A 20,423-nucleotide genomic window follows, 5' to 3' on the forward strand; every position below is an offset into this window, starting at 1 on the left:
CACGAGAATAGGTGGGTAAGAAATATAATAATAATAATAATGATAATTATTATTATTATTATTATTATTATTATTATTATTATTGACACAACGGCATAGTCTGACACTAATTATTATTATTATTATTACTTCCCTTCACGTATTTGTACATGGCTATCATGTTTCCTCTCAGCCTTCTCTTCTGCAGGCTAAACATGCCCAGTTCTTTAAGCCGCTCCTCATAGGGCTTGTTCTCCAGACCTTTGATCATTTTGGTTGCCGCCCTCTGGACGCTTTCCAGCTTGTCAACATCTCCCTTCAACTGCGGTGCCCAAAATTGGACACAGTATTCTAGGTGTGGTCTGACCAAGGCAGAATAGAGGAGTAGCATGACTTCCCTGGATCTAGATGCTATCCCCCTATTTATGCAGGCCAGAATTCTGTTGGCTTTTTTAGCAGCTGCATCTCATTGTTGACTCATGTTTAACTTGTTGTCCACGAGGACTCCAAGGTCTTTTTCACACGTACTGCTGTCGAGCCAGGCATCCCCCATTCTGTATCTTTGCATTCCATTTTTTCTGCCGAAGTGAAGTATCTTGCATTTGTCCCTGTTGAACTTCATTTTGTTAGTTTCAGTGGTGGTTTCATTAAGATTGTGCTTAGACTGAATTTTACATGGAATGAAGCCATTATTATCTAAGCTTAAAGAGCTGTTTTGTTTTGTTTGATGGCAAAAAGACACCTTCTATATATATATATCTATTGAATGGAAGAGAATAAACAATGAGGACTGCCACTAAAATAGAATGTATGCCATGCAGGAGAAATCACAATATCACTTTTATTACGTTGTACCTGTGTAGATTACGACAATTGCTTGTTTTTCAATAAAAGTATCGTAATATTTTAGTCAGCATACTTTTTGAAGTTGGATACTCCATTGCACCTTAGGGCTCATTTAAACTAGGTAGATTAGCACAATATAAATCTGGGCAAGAGCATATCCAGGTCCAACACAAATGTGCTGAATCTGGGGGCAATGTAAAGAAAAAATGGGGCAGCATTGGGGATTGAACTACCCTCTTCCTTGTTGGTCAAGTGGGTGCTCCATTTGGACATTAGCAGGTGTGACCACAGTGGTCAGACATTTGGATGGAGTTCCATGGAGCAGCAGCAACACATGAATGGGCCACCTCCTTTTCCTGTGCTGATCATCAGTGCAGGGAAAGGGTGATGGTGGCATTGTCCATCTGGACTAGAAATCAGTCGAAACTTAACCCAATCCAGCTGTTTTGACTGTCCTGAAGCCCCAGGATACTTGAGTTTCAAGCAAACTCTGGCATATTGCCTGGGTTTGCATAAAACAAGGCAAAATAGAAGTAAGGCCAATATTAATATTATCATACTATTATGTTTATTTATACCCCACTTTTTCTCTCCACAAGGAGAGTTAAAGCGGCTTACATTAAAAGCATTTCAGTACAATTTAAAATCTACAAATATATAAACATTAAAACAGAATTAAATATCATTAATACTAAAATCCAGTTAAAATCAATAAAAATACATATTCAAACAAAAAACGAAAAGACTTTGGATACTCATCAGAATTACTGCGTTATCTAAATACTGCCAGCAGTGCATTTACAGTGAATGGGGCTTTGTAGTTCTTAGTATTTATGGCTTTGGATCTGGACAATCTCTACTAATTCTGTTATGAAGTATTCAGATGAAAGTCCATATCACAGATGAGCCTGTGTTCCTTAGCAACTGTTATTTAATTCTATACTATTAGCAGTAATATATAGACTTCATGACTGATGTTCATTGATGACCTTATCTCTCTGAATTGTGCATGTTATGATAGTGAAACCACTAAATATGTATCATGTAATGAAATACTTTATTTTATTCTTCTAAATACAGCTTTTTTATAACTTTCTTCTGAAGGACAGAAACATTTGCCCGTTTCAAGTGTCTAATAACTGTCTCTATAATCCCAAAGTTATTTTTTCAAGGGATATTTCATTTACTTTTTCTACTTCACCCTGCCATCTGTAGTCTTTTCATTTTACTTGTTTGATTCCTTGTTTTCCTTTGGGTTTTTGTAAAGCCAGCCTGTCTGACTGGTTTAGAAACACCGCTTTCTCTCAATAAGCTAAGTATGGTTGATATTTAGCTACTCTTGGCTAAAGCAAATCAAGCTGCTGTCTCCATGTCAGGTTTGTAATTCCCTTGTTTTGCTGTGGACACTCTTGACATTCTGATGGTGATTCAAAATTTCAACTAAATTAAACCTTTACCCATGTGGACAAAATTGTTCAGAGACTACACCATTTGACTTGTGAACCACCTTAGTTGAGAACTGTCTGATAATTATTCTGGAATAAAATGGAACCAGCTACAGCTTCATACAGTGAAAACACCATACAGTCCATCAATTCAATATGAACTTATTGAACAATAGTTATAATTGCTTCACCTCTTAACAAAATATGAACATATACACATTGAGTACCTATTGTTCAAAATGTTTGCTACCAGAAGTGTTTTGGAATTAGGATTTTTTTTTATTTTGGAATATTTGCATATACACAATGCAGATATCTTGGAGATGGAACCTAAGTCTAAATTCATTTATGTTTCAGATCCACCTCATACACATAGCCCAACAATAATTTTATACACAGTATATTCAATAATTTTGTGTATGAGACAAAGTCTGTGTATATTGAACCATCAGAAAGCAAAGGTGTCACTATCTCAGCCACCCATTGTGTATTGTGTATCGACAACACACCCATTGTGTATTTTTTAGATTTTGGAGCATTACAGATTCCTGAAAAAGAGATACATAAAATGTATTAGATTTTTCTTAATTCTGAAAACATTTTAAATAACTAGCTCATTTTTCCACCCTAGTTTTGCAGGCATTGAATATTTAATAAGCTAAAAGTATTCAGACTCCTTGATTAGTACTGTATAATTTTCAACTTGTCTTCAAAACTATATGAAATTCCAGCATGATGAAAGAGGATCAAATAACTTTTATAAGATTCTCTAGATGACATGTATTAGTTTTCTATTTCAAAAACTGAATTGAGATTTCTGTTCAAAATTTTAAATAAATAGATTTATGATAACTGTGTTAGAAAGCAATTGGATATTGTAGAAATTGTGTCAATTTTCTAAAGCATCTTTTTAATAATAGTAAAGGTGAATGACAATTGTCATTTCTGTCTGCAGCAATTTGTCATAATTCTTTGCACTCCTTTGCTGAAAACTTTTTTATTGCTGTTATAAGCAGTGTCTTTTGATGTTTGCTTTTTCATCTGTTTTCTTTGGACGGGAGGAACCAGATGGACAAGTTAAGTCTTTGGGGATTGAATCCAGTGCCATTCTGTCAAAATGAATTTGTATAGCAAATGACCATCCTGTCACCCTGGGGTTAAGTATGTCACCTACATATATTGTTTGATCTTTGAGATCAAGCCAAGAAACTGAAGGGCGAAAATTCTGGCTTTTGCAAAGTGATGAAGTTTCATCAACTACCAGCCAAAAGAGTGCCGTGTTAATGAATTTTGATTATAGTAATATCCTGTAATAGAAATCTTACAAAGCAACATAGAGATTTATGGTTTCTAATAGTATTGCTAAACCGATACAGTAAGTCCAATCCCCTGCCAAAAAGCAGGAAAATCACATTCAAAGCACCCCCAACAGATGGCCATCCATCCTCTGTTTAAAAGCCTCCAAAGAAGCAGTGTCCACTATGCTCCAGGGCAGAAAGTTCCACTGCTGAACAGCTCTCACAGGAAGTTCTTCCTAATGTTCAGGTTGAATCTCCTTTCCTGTAGTTTGAAGCCATTATTCTGTGTCCTAGTCTCTAGGGCAGCAGAAAACAAGCTTGTTCCCTCCTCCCTATCACTTCCCCTCACACATTCTTGCTTGGAATTCAGCTTGTTTCATTTTAGGCACATTCGTGTGTTAGTGCACTGTTTCTTAAACTCTGGGCCATGATCCCAAAAGTCCCAAGTTGAAAAGGTTTAATCCTGGACATTGCAGAATGTCCTCTCTGTTTTTTGAGGATAAGCTTCATTCATGGACAACATGTGTATTTTGGAGGCTAACAATATGGAAAATTCTATGGCTGTAGGAGAATTTCCCATAAGTATCTGCTGAATCCACAATAGGCTTAGAATACCAAGAAGTCTTCAAATTAATCTCAGTAATTATACATGCTGGAATATGGTTTTTTTCCTACCACTGGAGCAATGGTTTTTATGCATGTGTATGTGTGTGTGTATAATAAAAATACTTCTGACATGAAAAAGCAACTTAAAACATCTTGCCACACCATTTAACTGCATATGTTGATTATTTGTGAATACACACACACACACACACACACACACACACACACACAAATAGCTGGTTTCTGGAATAGGGTGATAGACACAGGGGCATCTCAAAGTTCTTATGTGGAGACAAACCCAGAGAGAGAGTGCTGAAGGAGTCAGAGACTGGAGTTACATTGGGGTCTGACTCAGAGAAAGATTTTTAAAATTTCTCAGGGCTTTGTTCTGTTCCTCATACTATTAAAAAAATCTGTATGAAACCATTGGGAAGTGTTAGGTTTACCAGCATGCTGATGATACCCATTTTCTCCTATGGAATGAATTCTAAAGTATCTGTTTTTGTTCTAAACTATTGTTTGGCATCAGTAACAGATAAAATGAAGGCAAACAAATCAGTGTCACTCCAGACAAAACAATGTTGCAATTCAGGAAATAAGGATTCAGTCAGGGCCGGCCCAAGGTATTTTTCAAGTGTAGGCGAACAGAATTTTGGCGTCCCCCCCCCAAAAAAACCCCAATAACTGAAAAATAAAAGCATTGGATAAGCAAAAATGTTGGATAATGAAGGATTAAGGAAAAGCCTAAATAAAGAAGAACACTCTGAAAACAGGGGAAATCCAGACAGGAAACAATCAGGGCCAGCTAACACCTCCCAACCAAAGATACCCCTAGGGAGGAAGCAGCCAGGCTTTGAAACTGCAAGACCATTAAATGCTAATCAAGCTGGCCAATTGCAACATTCACACTAGCCTGAAACAGACAAGAACTCTTTCTCCCACCCTGGACTTTTCACAGATATATAAGCCCCATTTACCTAGCTTCCAACAGACCTCAGAAGCTCTGAGGATGTCTGCCATAGATGTGGGTGAAACGTCAGGAGAGAATGCTTCTGGAACATGCCAGGCAGCCTGGAGAGGTGGCCTCAAGGGCGAAGGCCAGCACAGGCTGTGGCCGCAGAGGCAGGAAGGCCTCTTACTTGCTGGGGGCCTCTGGCAACCCCTTCCTGAGGCAGGCAGCAGGACCTAGCAATAAACCGGCACCAAGATGGGCGGCAGCTTGCGCCATACGGCCGCTTGGCCCCGCCCCGTATCCTTCAAGGATACGGGGCAGGGCCAAGTGGCCTCATGGCGCATGCGCAGTGGTCAGAGAAGGGTGCCCCGCCCATCAGCCCATCTTCCAGAGGCAGTCCGAACAACGAGATGCCCTCTCCAACCACTGTGCATACACCATGTGACCACTTGGCCCCACCCCGTATCCTTGAAGGATATGGGGCAGGGCCAAGCGACCGTATGGCACAAGTGGCCAACCATCTCGGAGCCGGTTTACCTCTCGGTAAACCGTATCGGGGCGGGGCCAAGCGGCCACATGGAGCATATGCAGTGGTCACCCTGCCCATCTTGCCCATCCGCCAGAGGCGGTGCAGGGCCAGAGACATCCACCAGATGCAGGGCAGGGCCAAGCGGCTGCATGGCACAACCATCCGCCCCTCTCGGCGTCAGTTTACCTCTCGGTCCCGCCGCCTGCCTCGGGACGGGTCGCCAGAGGTCCCAGCAGGTAAGAGGCCTTCCTGCCTCCTTGGTCTGGCCTGGCCTCCAACCAGGCCACCCTGCTGCCCTTTTAAGGACAGGGAAGTCATCCTGGCCTGCGCCTAAGGGCTGTCTCTTCCCTGCCAAAGACACCTTCCCAAGGAGACTTGGCCAGGCCAGGCTGTGGAGGCAGGAAGGCCACGCCTCGGCAGAGGTGCCTCAACGGTTTCTGAAGACGCCATCCTCTAGGGAGCGTCGTTGAGGCACCTCTTCTCAGGCGTGGCCTTCCTGTGGCTTGGCCACGGCCGCCACGGAGTCAGACCAGGCCGTGGCTGTGGAGGCAGGAAGGCCACACCTGGGCGGAGTTGCCTCAACAGCACCCCCTAGAGGATGGCGCCTTCAGAAACAGCCTAGCTCACCTAACGGTTGAACCACCCCTGAATTCAGTCTGTGCTGGATATGGTTATACTTCCCTGAAGATGCAGGTTCCTGGTTTGGTCATGCTTTGGACTGGTTGTTGAACACAGCCAGATTTATATGGAATATGTTCCTCTCTGAGTTATAGTCCCAAACCTCTTCTTCATATCTTTGTGTTTCTGTTTTTCCTTCATTGTGTGTTTCCTCACTTTTACTTTTTGTCCTTTCTCACTCATCTATTGAACTCATCCACTGATATTGTTCAATGGTCTTTGAATACATACGGCCTCAAGAGTTTTTTTAATGAAATTAATAGTATGCAGACAATTAGTCCTAAGCATTCATGTTACCTCCCATTTTTAAGTGACATGCACATTGTGCACATATTGCTAAAATTTTGCAAAATATCATGCAAAGACTGCTAAAACTTCCAAAAATGAAAAGCACATCTCAGAGCCTTCTCATTATAAAATATAATTAAGGTATCCAGTGCCATCATGTTCTCTTATTAAAGATGGGCTTTTCTGCTTATTTTTATTCACTTTAATCAGGACCTTCATTTCTTTGAATAGACAGTCACATATCACTGACTCCAGGTTCCAATCCCATTGTGAGGATTTTAGAGGGAAGAGCCATCCCTGGTAATATGTATAAATGAATCTGGAACCTTTACTCATTCAAATGACTAGGATTCAGAAACTTAGTTGCTTGTCAGTGTGAAATGGCTCGACTGAAGAAAAACAACAGTTTAAACTTTTTCTGTGTTGAAAAGCAAAAAAATTTATTAATATGTAATGTCATTTGATTTATAAAGACCATGATAAAGAGAATATGAAAAATCTCAAGCTGTTTTGATTCAAAAGACTGATGCTTCAAAAGATCATTGAAGTTTATAAGCTATGGGACTAAAAAACCACATGTTAAATGCAAATTCATGCAAGAAGGTCTCAATACTGTTTATTTTTAAAAAGATAAACAACATGGTAGGAAGGAGATTTGGAGTGGAAAATCAGCAGGAGGCCGGGCAGCATGAAAAATACTTAACTTTTTATCTGTTTCTTCAAATTGCCGTTGCTCCAGTGGTAGGAAGTGAAACTAGAATCGAGACTGGTTTGGAGGGGAAATTTTCCTGCCTCCCCTCTCCAAATTCTTTAGTTTCATTTTCCAGCCCCAGGAATGTAAGAGAAGCATCCTGACTCCTAAGCGGGCTTTTCTTTTGTTTTTAAGGGTTAAACAGCATCAGGGAGGGCAGACAATCCCCATGACCTCCCCTGCTAATTACGAATTGGCAAGGGTGGGTAAGGTAGCTAATCCCAGACAAAAAGATGGGGTTTTGGGCCACTGTGTGGCCAAGAAACGTGATAAAACAGCATTTTAAATGCCAGTTTTCTTTGCATTTGGGCCTGTGTAGAAAGGCCCTATGATTCATGTGGTCTCCATACTATCAGTTGACTTATAAATGTATTAATGACCCCCAGTTATACTAAAGGTAGCAATTTTACTGCTTCCTCCCCCCCCCACAATTTTTAAATGTATTTTATTCCACAATTGTATTACAGGCATTACATGTTTTGGCCACTAAAAAATGTAGTACAGTGGTACAGTTGCCCCCCCCCCCCAATCTTCTCTGTTGGCTTCCTGTATCCTGGATAGAAGACATTACTATTTTATACATTTATAACAGATATCTTCCTGGATGACAATGTTGTTTATAGATATTTCTAATATAGAATTATTCCTTTCCTGCTTCAAACATATTTGAAACACTCAGACCAAAGTTGTGTATTTTTCTTATTTTTAATAAATTTCAAAAATAGTTCCCTGTCTTTTTCATATTCACTTTTATTAAGATACATGGATAAGTTCTTACAAGATCACTACTGGATGTGTGTAAAGAGAAAAAGACTCACGCTAGTTAATTACAACCCACAGGCTGAGTAACTGGAGTAATTAAGGTCAACAAGTTTGGGCCACTCCCAAAGGGCGAGTGTTTGTTGTATGATTGTGGGCTTACTGAATGTTTGCTCCAGGGTTTACTCACCGTAAGCTCCTGGCTTGCAGCCTATTTGACACTGGCAAGTTTCTCTTCCATGCTTGTCTCCATGAACAGAAATGAAGACTGGAAGAAAATATATTTTCTGATGGGAAGCATTGCATGAATGAAAATGTTTAAAACAGCAAAGGAGCTGTGACTGTATTATTACTAGAAAGTTTGTGTTGAAATTGCTGTATTTCATGAAGTCTGCTGCAGAAGTGTAAAATTTGAGTTTTGCATTTCTCCTTCGTGGTATCTGTGAAATTGCACATATGGTAGAAAATCTCACGCATGCGCAGCATTTTAGAACCTACAACAAGCTCTCTGGCTCTTTAAGCCTACAGCCCCACCCATCTTCCCCAGAGGATATATAAAGAAACAGGTCGTTAAAAAATAAAGAAATAAATAGTTCTAATTAAGACACTTTAAGGCAGATTTGTTTGGTAGTGTATTCATTTGCTTGATTCGTTCTCCAGAAAGCTTCGTACCCATTAACAAAATAATTGTCCAGTTAATTAATGTTAAATGCATATAAACAAATAAACAAATGTTCTAGTGACTAATGTGACTAAGCTGGCAAGAACAGGGGGACATGTGCTTGACTTTGGAGTGGAGATCCAGTTTCAGATCTCGGTCATATAAGAAGTTTGCTTAGCATCTCTGAACAATTTTCACCCAATTTGCTCTAGTTTTTGTGAAGAGATAAACATTGGAAATATGACAGGCCCAGTGGATGCCAAAATCTGTGGATGCTCAGGTAGTACTATATGCAAAATGTTGTAAAATATTTTCCCTCATACAAAATGAAAAAAAATCAATATTTGCTTATTGGATTTCTTAAAAACAAAAATCAAACCATGGATGGTTCAATCTACAAATACATAATTCATGGAGATAGAACCTCTGAGAATGCCTGCCATAGATGTGGGTGAAACGTCAGGAGAGAATACTTCTGGAACATGGCCATACAGCCCAGAAAACATACAACAAACCACAGAGGGCTGACAGTTTGTTGTATACTTATGGCAATCATGCACAATATATCAGTTGATTTTGAAATTCAGTATACAATTGATATCTAATTTTTGGACTTTTGTTAAAAAAATGTCAGGAATGGCTATGTGTTTACACCCCTCCCCCGCCAGTGACTGAAAATCATTCACTTATGCTATGAAGATTCAGTCTAAATATCATTTTTGAGAAAATGTGACACTGCAGGCATCAGTCAGTCATATATCTAATCTTGACCTTAGTCATAATCCATTATTTGAGATGGTTCAAAATTCTGGCAGTAGACCAGCCCTTTTCAGACCATCGGCTTTTAATCGATGCAAAACAACAGTAGGTTATTGTGTGATTTCCAGGCTGTATGGCTATGTTTCGCAGCATTTTCTCTTGATGTTTTACCTGCATCTGTGGCTCCTCTGAAGATGCTAGTCACAGACGTCAGTGAAACATCTGGAAAAAATGTTGCTAGAACACGGCTATACAGCCCAAAAACCACACAACATCCAGTGATTCTGGCTGTGAAAGCCTTTGACAATACATAAAACAACAACAAATAAACATAAATAATCTTTATAGTATTAATATGTCTTTTCTATATCATCTTGAAAAAATGTAAATAAAAATATAATTTTAAAATAATAATCCCCCCCTTTTTTTTTTACATATTACTGAAAATGACTGAAAATGAGAATTTATAAATGAAAATTTTGGATTATGACAAATGTGTATCATTACAGTTCCCTTACCCCATTACCAGCTACTTTTATTTCTGTTTGAAAGAATACCTATTTACTATTTCATTTGTTTTTTGGACTGTGAATTGTGTATTTGCTGCTTCTTTTTAAACCAGAAATTGAAAAAGAAAGCTGTGGGGATCCTGGGACTCCATTGTATGGTATCAGAGAAGGGGATGGATTTTCCAATCGTGACGTGTTAAGGTTTGAATGTCAGTTTGGGTTTGAACTCATTGGAGAAAAATCTATTGTTTGTCAAGAGAACAACCAGTGGTCAGCAAATATACCAATCTGCATTTGTGAGTACAAAACTTTTATGGCAATTATTTTTAATTGAAATCTGAAATACGTGAATAAAAATGGATACTTAATTGTTACAAGCTTTTAATGTTGTTACTAGAGGTAATTCTGAGTTCAGTGAGACTTCTGTATTTACTGGGGTTTGGATCCAGGATTCACCATAGATACCAAAATCTGTGGATGACCAGGTTTCATTATATACAATAGTTTCATGAAATAGTGCCCTTTATATAAATTAGGGCTTGCCTTTAGGTTTTTAAAAAATAAAATGTAAAGCAGTTAATCTATCCATACAGAATCTGTGGATATAGAGAACCGGCAGTTAAAATTTCAGTTTCTGTAATGTTTAATATTTCTTGTGAAAGGGATAAATGGGTCTCTTAATACAATGCTGCAATAGTTAATTTCATATAAAAGTAGTATATCTTATATTTTATCTTTGTGATGTACTATTTTATAGATGAAATTAAATAAAATAGAAACGTATTATATTTCATAAAGTTGCAAATGGCTGAATTACAGTCATGAAGTTTTCAATTATTTACATGTCCCACAATGCATTATACATGAATATATTTTAATATGTACATAATCTAAGAGACAGAAATTCTGACTGTCTAGTATTGATATAACACAGAGTAAAATTGTCTAACTCTGGAGTGGATTATAATTTATAGAATACATGAAAAGTATAAACAAATCCTTCAGTGTTGCACAGAATATTCTAAGAAATATACATACAAACATCATAATTACTCAGTGAAAATTATATAAATTGCATTATAGTTACTGAAGTAGCAGCCTTAACTATAAAATATTGTCAAGTGAACAAGGGAAATCAATGAAACACTTTGTTTCTAATGCAATTCCTATATGTATTTGTGAAATACAAATTATCATTGCAATATTTGCTTTCTAACTCTAATTGTCCTCAGTTTATAATTTTTCATTTGCACACTTTCCAAAAAAGAAAGAAAGAAAATGATTACTGCCATGTGATTTGCTAGACATAGACAAATTGTGAGGTCTATTGTGATTTCAGTATACCATAACTGCTTTATTTTACCCTTCAATTTGTTGTTAGTTTGGAAAAGAAACAATAACAGATAATTAGGGGAATACAATTGTCAGATACTTGTATTTGTTTTGCTACAGTTGACCATCTCTAGAAAGAGGCTTTTGCCTGCAGATAGGCTCCTTTGGGATAACAAAGAGCGAAATCAAGGAGAACCTACCCAACAGTCTTTGAGTACATCTTCACTGGCTAGAAAAAACAATGGTGATCCAGAGTAAGATACGCTGCATTGATGTCACCAAAGGCCACCCACATCACATGGTGACTGGGTGATGGTCATATGGTCAAGCAGTGATGGATCCAGTTCAGTGCCATTCAGTCATGACCCTTACTTTGCCCCCATGGTTTTGCCCTTTTCAGTGACCTTCGGGCATGACAAGAGTACCTGTGGTGATGATAACCAGAGAGATGAAGTGATGCAAGAGAAGAGTGAGGAGTGGAGGAATCACTCCTTTATCTCCTTCCCATACTATGGAATTGTGAGATTTACAGCACTGTTTAGCTTAAGACTTTGTGAAACCAGAGTTTCCATGATTTTATATCATTGAGTCATGGCAGTTAAAGTGTTGTTAAACCGTGTTAATTCTATAGTGGTTCAAATCAGCTTGTATCAGCTACATGGTTCTGAATCCATGATTTTCTTAGGTTCTCTCATTGTTATTACATGATACTTTTCTCATCTTTTAGAGAGATACATATAGACATTGAAGAATTGGGTTTTTAGTAGAACATGTGATTGGAAAGGCTACTTTCTCCTAGTTAATCACTTTTCGTTTCTTTCCTGACTTTTGATAGTTCCTTGCCTTTCTAATTTCACGGCACCAATGGGGACCGTTCTTTCTCCTGACTACCCAGAAGGTTATGGAAATAATTTGAACTGCATCTGGACAATCATCTCAGATCCTGGGAGCCGAATTCATCTCTCTTTTAATGATTTTGACTTGGAATCTCAGTTCGACTTCCTTGCCATTAAAGATGGTGACTTTTCAGATTCTCCAGTGCTTGGCACATTTACTGGAGCTGAAGTGCCATCCCATCTGACTAGTAACAGTCATATTTTGCGTCTGGAATTTCAAGCTGACCACTCAATGTCAGGTCGAGGATTTAACATCACATATAACAGTGAGTAGCTTTCTAATTCAATTTAGCTTTTTGAACTTAACAGTTGTCACATAATTCCGCTGTACAGAGTTCAGGGAAAGAGTTTCCCCCCCATTCCAATATAGGCTATCTTCCCTCCTCTATTCTCTCTTTCCTTCCTGGCTTTTTACAACTGTCCTTTTTCTTTTTTCTTTCTTCTTCTTCTTTTTTTTTTTTACATTTTCATTAAAAGCATATGGGTAAACATCATTTCCAGTTGTGATGAGTTTAAATGGACCATGTTGTGTTTATTGATTGCTACAACCAACTTCTATTTCCTTTGTACTGGATGTTACATTATTTGTTTATGTATCTTGTCAATTTGAAATGACCTTATATCCAGTCTGATTTCAGTCAAAATAATAAATAATTCCCTACTCCATCTGCCTACTATTGAAAGAGATTGAATCTCTACTATTGATGTAGAGATTTCCTTGTCAGGAATATTGGAGAAGTCTTATTCCTGCATGGTTACCCCATATTTGCTCCGATGGAATTTCAATCAAGTTCCACACTCACAACTGTTGAAGTGATATTAATGATTGTTTTATTGTTTCAATACACACACAGTAGAGTCGCACTTATCCAACATAAACGGGCCGGCAGAACGTTGGATAAGCGAATATGTTGGATAATAAGGAGAGATTAAGGAGAAGCCTATTAAACATCAAATTAGGTTATGATTTTACAAATTAAGCACCAAACATCATGTTATGCAACAAATTTGACAGAAAAAGTAGTTCAATACGCAGTAATGCTATGTAGTAATTACTGTATTTACGAATTTAGCACCAAAATATCACAATGTATTGAAAACATTGACTACAAAAATGTGATAATCCAGAATGTTGGATAAGCAAGGCTTGGATAAGTGAGACTCTACTGTATATAGTTCTATCTCCCTAGATTCCTGTTTTGAAAGGAAAGCCAGTGTGCAGCTAGAACAAATCTATAAAATACCATCTCAATATCATTTTTGGGAGCCCCCAGTAATACAGTGGGTTAAACCGCTGAGCTGCTGAACTTGAAAACCAAAAGGTCAGTGTTCAAATCTGGGGAGTGGGATGAGCTCCTGCTGTTAGCCCCAGCTTCTGCCAACCTAGCAGTTTTGAAACATGCAAATGTGAGTAGATCAATAGGTACTGCTTTGTTTAGAAGGTAACTGTGCCCCATGCAGTAATGCTGGCCACATGACCTTGGAGGCATCTACGGACAACACTGGCTCTTCAGCTTCAGACAGACTAGACTTAATGTCAGTCAAGGGGAAACCTTTACCTTTACTTATCGTTTTTATCATTCAGTGGCTACCAAAAATAGCCTATGGTGCTTTTACTAATTTAAAAATTATTGGGCTAATTTCTATTGGGCAAAATTACAAATCATGGTTGTTCTCTCTAACGGCAAATCCTATATAGGACAGGGTTTATTGTTTTTCAATGGAATAACTTAGGCATCAGATCCTGACTGATCTTGGAAGCTTAGCAGGGTAAGGCCTGTTTTGTACTTGGACGGGAAACCAACAATAAACATTATGTTTCAGAGGAAAGATTTGGCCAAAATAGTGTTGGGTATTTCTTGCCTACGAAATCTGTATGATATTCATGGGTCACCATAAGTTGGCTAACAACTCAAACACACATACAATCATGCACACAACTGGAAAAAAGTAATATCAAACTAATTCACCCTGGGAATAACTCAAAAGTTGTTGCTGTTGCTAAATGCCCTCTCTATTTATACAAAAATAAATTAGATAACAAATTGTGTCTCAAACAATTTCCACATTACTGTAGACAATATCTTGTGAACAATGGGAAGTATGCTAGGTAGATTTTGCATGATTTCTGGTACCTAGAACATGGTCTAACAATCTCTCATGAGAATCAGTATTTCCAGCCATCCGTAGAAATCTGATACTGTTCTTCACAATTGTTTGTTTGACCCAGTGTTATTCCCTAGAAGAACTACCACTCTCAAAAGGAAACATATGCAACAAGGAGTGCATATTTGATATTATATAGTGTTTTATTACAAAACAAAATAGACTTGAGCTAGGTTTCATATTTTGAGAATTCCCCTCCAGGGTTATGATCTAGTATCTGTCACTTTTGAGACCGGAATGTTAACATTTCATGGCAAAAATGGTAGATAACTCTTTATAGTGACCTTTCTGAACACTATCAGGCTTATATAAAATAACCCAATGAATTTATGCAATTGGTAATAATATAAGTTTACTCTTTTCTGATTTGACACTGGTGGCAAGCGCTGTCACCAATAAGTTGTCAAAATATAATCACAGAACATTATAATTTAAATTAGCTCTGACATATGTCATATCAGTTTGTTATATAAAACAACTTGTTTGCCACTCGTGATTCTCTTTTTTTTTTTTTACTTTTCACATTTTGTCATGTTTTTCTGATGCTAGATGTTAACCTAAATTAAGACACTGTGCTTTTTGTCCGAGTATAGTCAAATATTAATTTCAGAGCCTGACTTAGCTTTGATATTTCAAGCCCTGTGGACTATGCAGTGTTTTTCTTCTGGAAAATTAAATTGAGTTTCCTAAAATGTGAACTGTTCAGATGTTGATAATCCTGGAATACTTGCCTAGAAGAAAGTTCCAGTTTTGCAGTGGATCATAACTAAGCACTCAAAAGAGTTCAGTCTTATTGATATTTATATCCACCTTTTGTGTGTGGCAACTATGTGTAATCCAGTATTATGGAATGTCTGCCAAATTTTAAATTTGTTAATGGATTGATAATCTCTTTATATTTGTTACCATTTGTTTTTAATCACTTAATATAGTGGTCCTCAACCTATGGGTCCCCAGGTGTTTTGGCCTACAATTTCCAGAAATCCCAGCCAGTTTACCAGCTGTTAAGATTTCTGGAAGTTGAAGGCCAAAACATCCGGGGACCCACGGGTTGAGAACCACTGATTTAATATAAATGGAAACATATGGTATAGTTACACCGAAGAGATATCAGGTGATGGGAACATGAAAGGGGATCTTGTTGTGGTGGTTGGCACCTTGATGAACATGGCAAATCAACAACAGCTTTAAAATGATAAATTACATAAATGCATGGGAAATGCATTTGTTCATATTATAGTATCTTAATACAAATCCATGACAGGCTCCCAAGTGGAATGTGTGCAGTCTAAATATCACACTTTCAAAAAAATGTATGTTTGAAAAACATTAGAAAAAGGGCAATGTAATGAAGCAACTCCTCCATTAGAGAACGTTTGGAACCTTAGCTTAGCTTTAGCTCAGAAGTAAAACATTTGAAGCTATTTAGCTTTGAAAAGAAGCTCCATAGAACAAGCACAATAGGGTAGTTCAAACTGTGCATTATGTGGAGAACATGTCCTATGAGGAGCAGCTTCAAGAGCTGGGTATTTTTAGTCTGCAGAAGAGAAGGATGAGAGGAAGACATGATCACCATGTTTAAATATCTGAAAGGATTTCATAAGGAAGAGGGAGAAGATTTATTTTCTGCTGCCCTGGAGACTAGGACTCAGAGCAATGGGTTCCAGTTACAGGAAATGAGATTCCACCTGAACATTAGAAAGAATTTCCTGACTGTTCATCAGTGGAACTCTCTGCCTTGGAGTGTGGTGGAAGCTCCTTCCTTGGAGGCTTTTAAACCGAGGCTGGATGGCCATCTGTCAGGGGTTCTTTGTTCTTTTCCTGCATGTCAGGAGGTTGGACTAGATGGCCCATGTGGTCTCTTCCAACTCTATTATTATATGAGTCTAGGCTGATAGGAACCTCCCCCCTCCCCTTTTCTTCATAATGGCAGATTTTGTGGAGTACTCTGAAGCTACATAGCAGAAAAATCTGTTCTTTCATACAACATAGAATTTAGTTGTAGAAAATACTGCCAGAGACTATATGGTTGCTCATCAAGATGACTTTCTGTCACCTCAGATATTCAAGGCATGTTGATTTTTTATGTCAGTTGGTAGTAATCATGTGATAGGAGACAAAATTATACTTGTATCCTGCTAAAATCTTCATATTGGCCATTGTGTGACCATGATGCTGGATTACATATGATTTTGGTTTTTCTTATGTTCCTATATGTTTTGATTTAGTGATATGGGAAAACAAAATTAATCTTTTCTAAATTGTCTAGATCAGTGATTCTTAAACTGGTTTAGAAATGCTAGAAAATATTTTTAAATCAGCAAAAATGTGTTTCTCAAGATCCAGATCCAGATACAATTCAGAGTTTATTCAGTGAAGAAATTCTGTGTAAATTTCAAACATGATCTTTTTATGCATAAAACTGAAAATCATTCTTTTCTGTGTAGAAATTCAGGATTTATGTTGAAAATATATGGATTTTTTGTTGCAGAAACAGCATTTTATGCACAGGAAACAGGAAAGTGCTCCTTTATTCACACATACCAAATTATACCGATTGACTTGCAGTGAGAAGAATATTACTAAAATTGGTGATCTAGAATAGTAGTTATCTTTAATTCTTCCTGATTTTGTTTTAAAGCTTTTGGCCACAACGAGTGTCCTGATCCTGGAATACCAATCAATGCACGCCGGTTTGGTGACAACTTTCAGTTGGGAAGTTCCATCTCTGTCATTTGTGAAGAAGGTTTTATTAAGACTCAAGGAACTGAAACAATTACTTGTGTACTGGTGGATGGAAAAGTTATGTGGAGTGGACCTATCCCTAAGTGTGGAGGTAAGTTTGGTGTTTTTGTGTAATTTAGTTATGTGCACTGTATGATTGTAGTTTTGGAGTTTATGGCCTGTACGTTAAGTGCTTTTGCTTTCATCATGTCTATACAGAAGGGTGAATATAGTTGCTTGTTTTTCCATTTCATTGATTTTTTTGCACTTCTTGCATTGCAGAATACCTTTGTGATTTTATATTTTTGTTCAGTACACAAACCATTACTTTTGTATAACATGTTAAAACATTTTCCTTGCAATTGATTTCCAGTTGTCTATTTATTAGGATAAAATAGTTATCTAACATGTTAGGGATCTTGATAGTTTTATTTATTCATTTAAACTGCTTTCAGTAACTCTGGATTCCAGAAGAATGTAATACAAGGGAAAAGTGTTTAATAAATTGATTGAAAACAGATATTTGAATTACAGATCAAATATTCTAGTTCTGTGCAATAACCTGGCCTAATCTTATTTGCCTGAAGTTCCTTGATTTCTAGCAAAAAAATTGTGACGTGTTTGTAGTAGAAGACTGGAGAATGTCCAATTAAACATCAGTTTTGTATAAAGCAATCTAGGGGGAATCCAGGCAATTACTAGGTGATTGGCTTAACATCTGTTCTGGGTAAATTGGTGGAAAGAATAATTAAAGGTAATGTTATCAAGTATATAAAAGAAGTTTTGCTGAAGAATCAAAATGGCTTCTAAAGGTGGTAAGTACTTTCACACTAACCTTTTTTAGGTCTTTGAGAACATAAACAAGCATACTGATGCAGCATACAACCTGTGTGGAAAAAATGAATTTCAGGAAAATGAATTGTAAATAAAACTTCTAAAGTCATCACGCCTTTATAGAAAATTATGATTCAACTGTACGTGCTGCTACAATTGAAATCTATGTTTAGTTGTACACATCACACATCTAATACCATACTGTTAAGCAGAAGCAGATGCAAACCAAGGCAATTTAAATGATCCAGGGAAGTTCTCCCATATGGGAAGATTATACTGCTTGTTGTTTTTTGTTAGTTGAATGCTTTGCTTTTTGGGGTTTTGCTTTCTCAAGCTTAATTTAGAATAAAATGTGAACATGATGGGAAATAGTACAGGACTAGAGAACTATGCATCTAATGGAAGAGGGAAGAGGGAGACATTTTTCTCATTTTGCAGTAATACTAGAACATGAGAATGACTAGTGAAGATGGATAATGGGAGACCACAGGCAAAGAATGAAACATTTTTTCAGCTCCAGTAGGCAATTGTCATTATCAACGGACTGCACTAACTTTAAGTATCTCATTACTTTGTTCTGTGCTATGGTTGAAGGACCATATAGTAGATCGTGTGCTTTGTATTCTCATGGGGAAGTTCTGCAAAGATACTTTATCTCAAGTCCGATCCATAGTGTCAAATTATAGGTCAGTTAAAATTTCAGTGAGACCTTCCTGCCCAACAACTTGGTCTTTGTGGTTTTAATGCATAGCTAGGTTGCTGAATGTTAATACCATTGAAAACAGTGAAATTATGACATAGTGTACTAACTAGAAAAGGAATAGGAACTTGCATTCCACATAATGCATTCTGTATCTCAGAGGCCTGACTAGAGATAAAAACTATATATGTCTCTCTCTCCCCCATATCATTTTAATTGAAAAGTACTGTTATTCCCACTTTCCTTTTTCCAGTTATGTTTTAGGAATAGACAAAAGGCATATAATCCATGTCTATCTACAAAGAGAAAAGAGTGATAGAAAAATAACATATAAAAATGTAATAAACACATGAAGCATACTTGTAATGCTATATTCTGTGCTACACTACTACATGTATCATTTTCCTGTTTTTAGCTCTTGACTTGGTTTGTCTTCAGGCTTTTTAGGGTTGTTTTAAGAATGAACAAACATCAGTTCTCCTGTTACAAGGTTTGCGATGCTGTATACATTTTTTCCCAGCCACATTATAACTTCCTTTTCTTTCTTAGCAAGAGAACTGAAACAGATGTAGCTGACAGAAACAATTTGTTGTTTTCTTCTTTTCAGCTCCATGCGGTGGGCATTTTTCTTCCCCCAGTGGAGTTATCCTTTCTCCAGGCTGGCCTGGGTACTATAAAGACTCCTTGAATTGTGAGTGGGTGATTGAAGCTGAACCAGGACACTCTATCAAAATTACATTTGAAAGGTCTTGACAAAAGCTTTTTCTCCTTATATTTCCACTTCTTACTAATAACTTGGAAATTATTTACTTCCACTTTCATATAAAGGGAAAGATAATTTTCATTTTACAGACATTATTCTTTCTTGTTTTTATTTGTGCAAAAATGTTAACTTATAATAAAAATTACCATTGGAATGTATGCTAATTTAACCCAGTTCATGCAATGATTGAGAAATACTTTAAATGTACTACAAAAGTTTTAAACCTCAAATTTGGTCCTATATTTCTTTGCTATTCTTTTACTCAAAAAGCCACATTTGTTGTTGATTTTATCACCACCACATCTGGTTAATAACATTTACTGAAATTGATAAGATGTCACAGCAAGACACAGGCTTTTCACAAATATTTGTGTCCTATAATATTGTAATTCAGGGACATCCAGTGAAACTGAATGGTGAAGGATTCATGTCAGGCACAAATAAGTAGGGTTTTGCCCTCCAACCCTCCGAAATAACGAGACAAGACAAGTAAACTTGGGTTTAAAACTGGGCAACTTTATTGATAGTTACCTATTTAACTTTAATTTGGAACTAGGGCCAAAAATCCTTAGCCATCTAAGAATTTGGTAAGGCATAAGCCAATATCAGTGGTCATACCCGACCATCCATTAAGACTGAATTTAGGGCGAAACACCAGGTCCCCAGTCTATCTAAACCTGGATGACCTAAAGGGGAATGTTTTGGAGAGTTTTGCCTCCGAAACAAATGAGGTCAAAGTCTCCCATTCCAAGGCCATAATCGTTCACCCTTGCCGGGGCTGTACAAACCCTAAGCGAGGATTCACGCCTCTGGCCAACACCAAAACAGAGGTGCCTTGTGGTGCACACCAAAATAAGAGATTCCCCTAAGCATTCTGCTGACCACCTAATTAAATGACCACACCTCCCAATTTACCACTCCACACAGTATAGGGTAGGCGAAAAAACC

The 20,423-nt window shown here is 37.4% G+C and overlaps 1 protein-coding gene across 8 annotated transcripts in view; it reads left to right on the plus strand.

Moving 5' to 3' along the window:
* csmd3 (CUB and Sushi multiple domains 3) overlaps nt 1–20,423 on the plus strand; it is a 709,139-nt gene that overhangs the window by 442,578 nt on the left and 246,138 nt on the right. For all 8 annotated transcript variants that reach the window (XR_010005888.1, XM_062980075.1, XM_062980076.1 and 5 more), the window contains 4 exons: nt 10,174–10,356; nt 12,228–12,554; nt 17,096–17,290; nt 19,320–19,458. Coding sequence is in view for 7 of the 8 variants with exons in the window: in XM_062980075.1 (XP_062836145.1) it covers nt 10,174–10,356; nt 12,228–12,554; nt 17,096–17,290; nt 19,320–19,458 (844 nt within the window). In the remaining variant the exon portion in view is untranslated. The remainder of the gene's footprint in view (nt 1–10,173; nt 10,357–12,227; nt 12,555–17,095; nt 17,291–19,319; nt 19,459–20,423) is intronic.

The sequence above is a fragment of the Anolis carolinensis genome, chromosome 4 (genome assembly GCF_035594765.1).
Source record: "Anolis carolinensis isolate JA03-04 chromosome 4, rAnoCar3.1.pri, whole genome shotgun sequence".
NCBI lineage: Eukaryota > Metazoa > Chordata > Lepidosauria > Squamata > Dactyloidae > Anolis > Anolis carolinensis.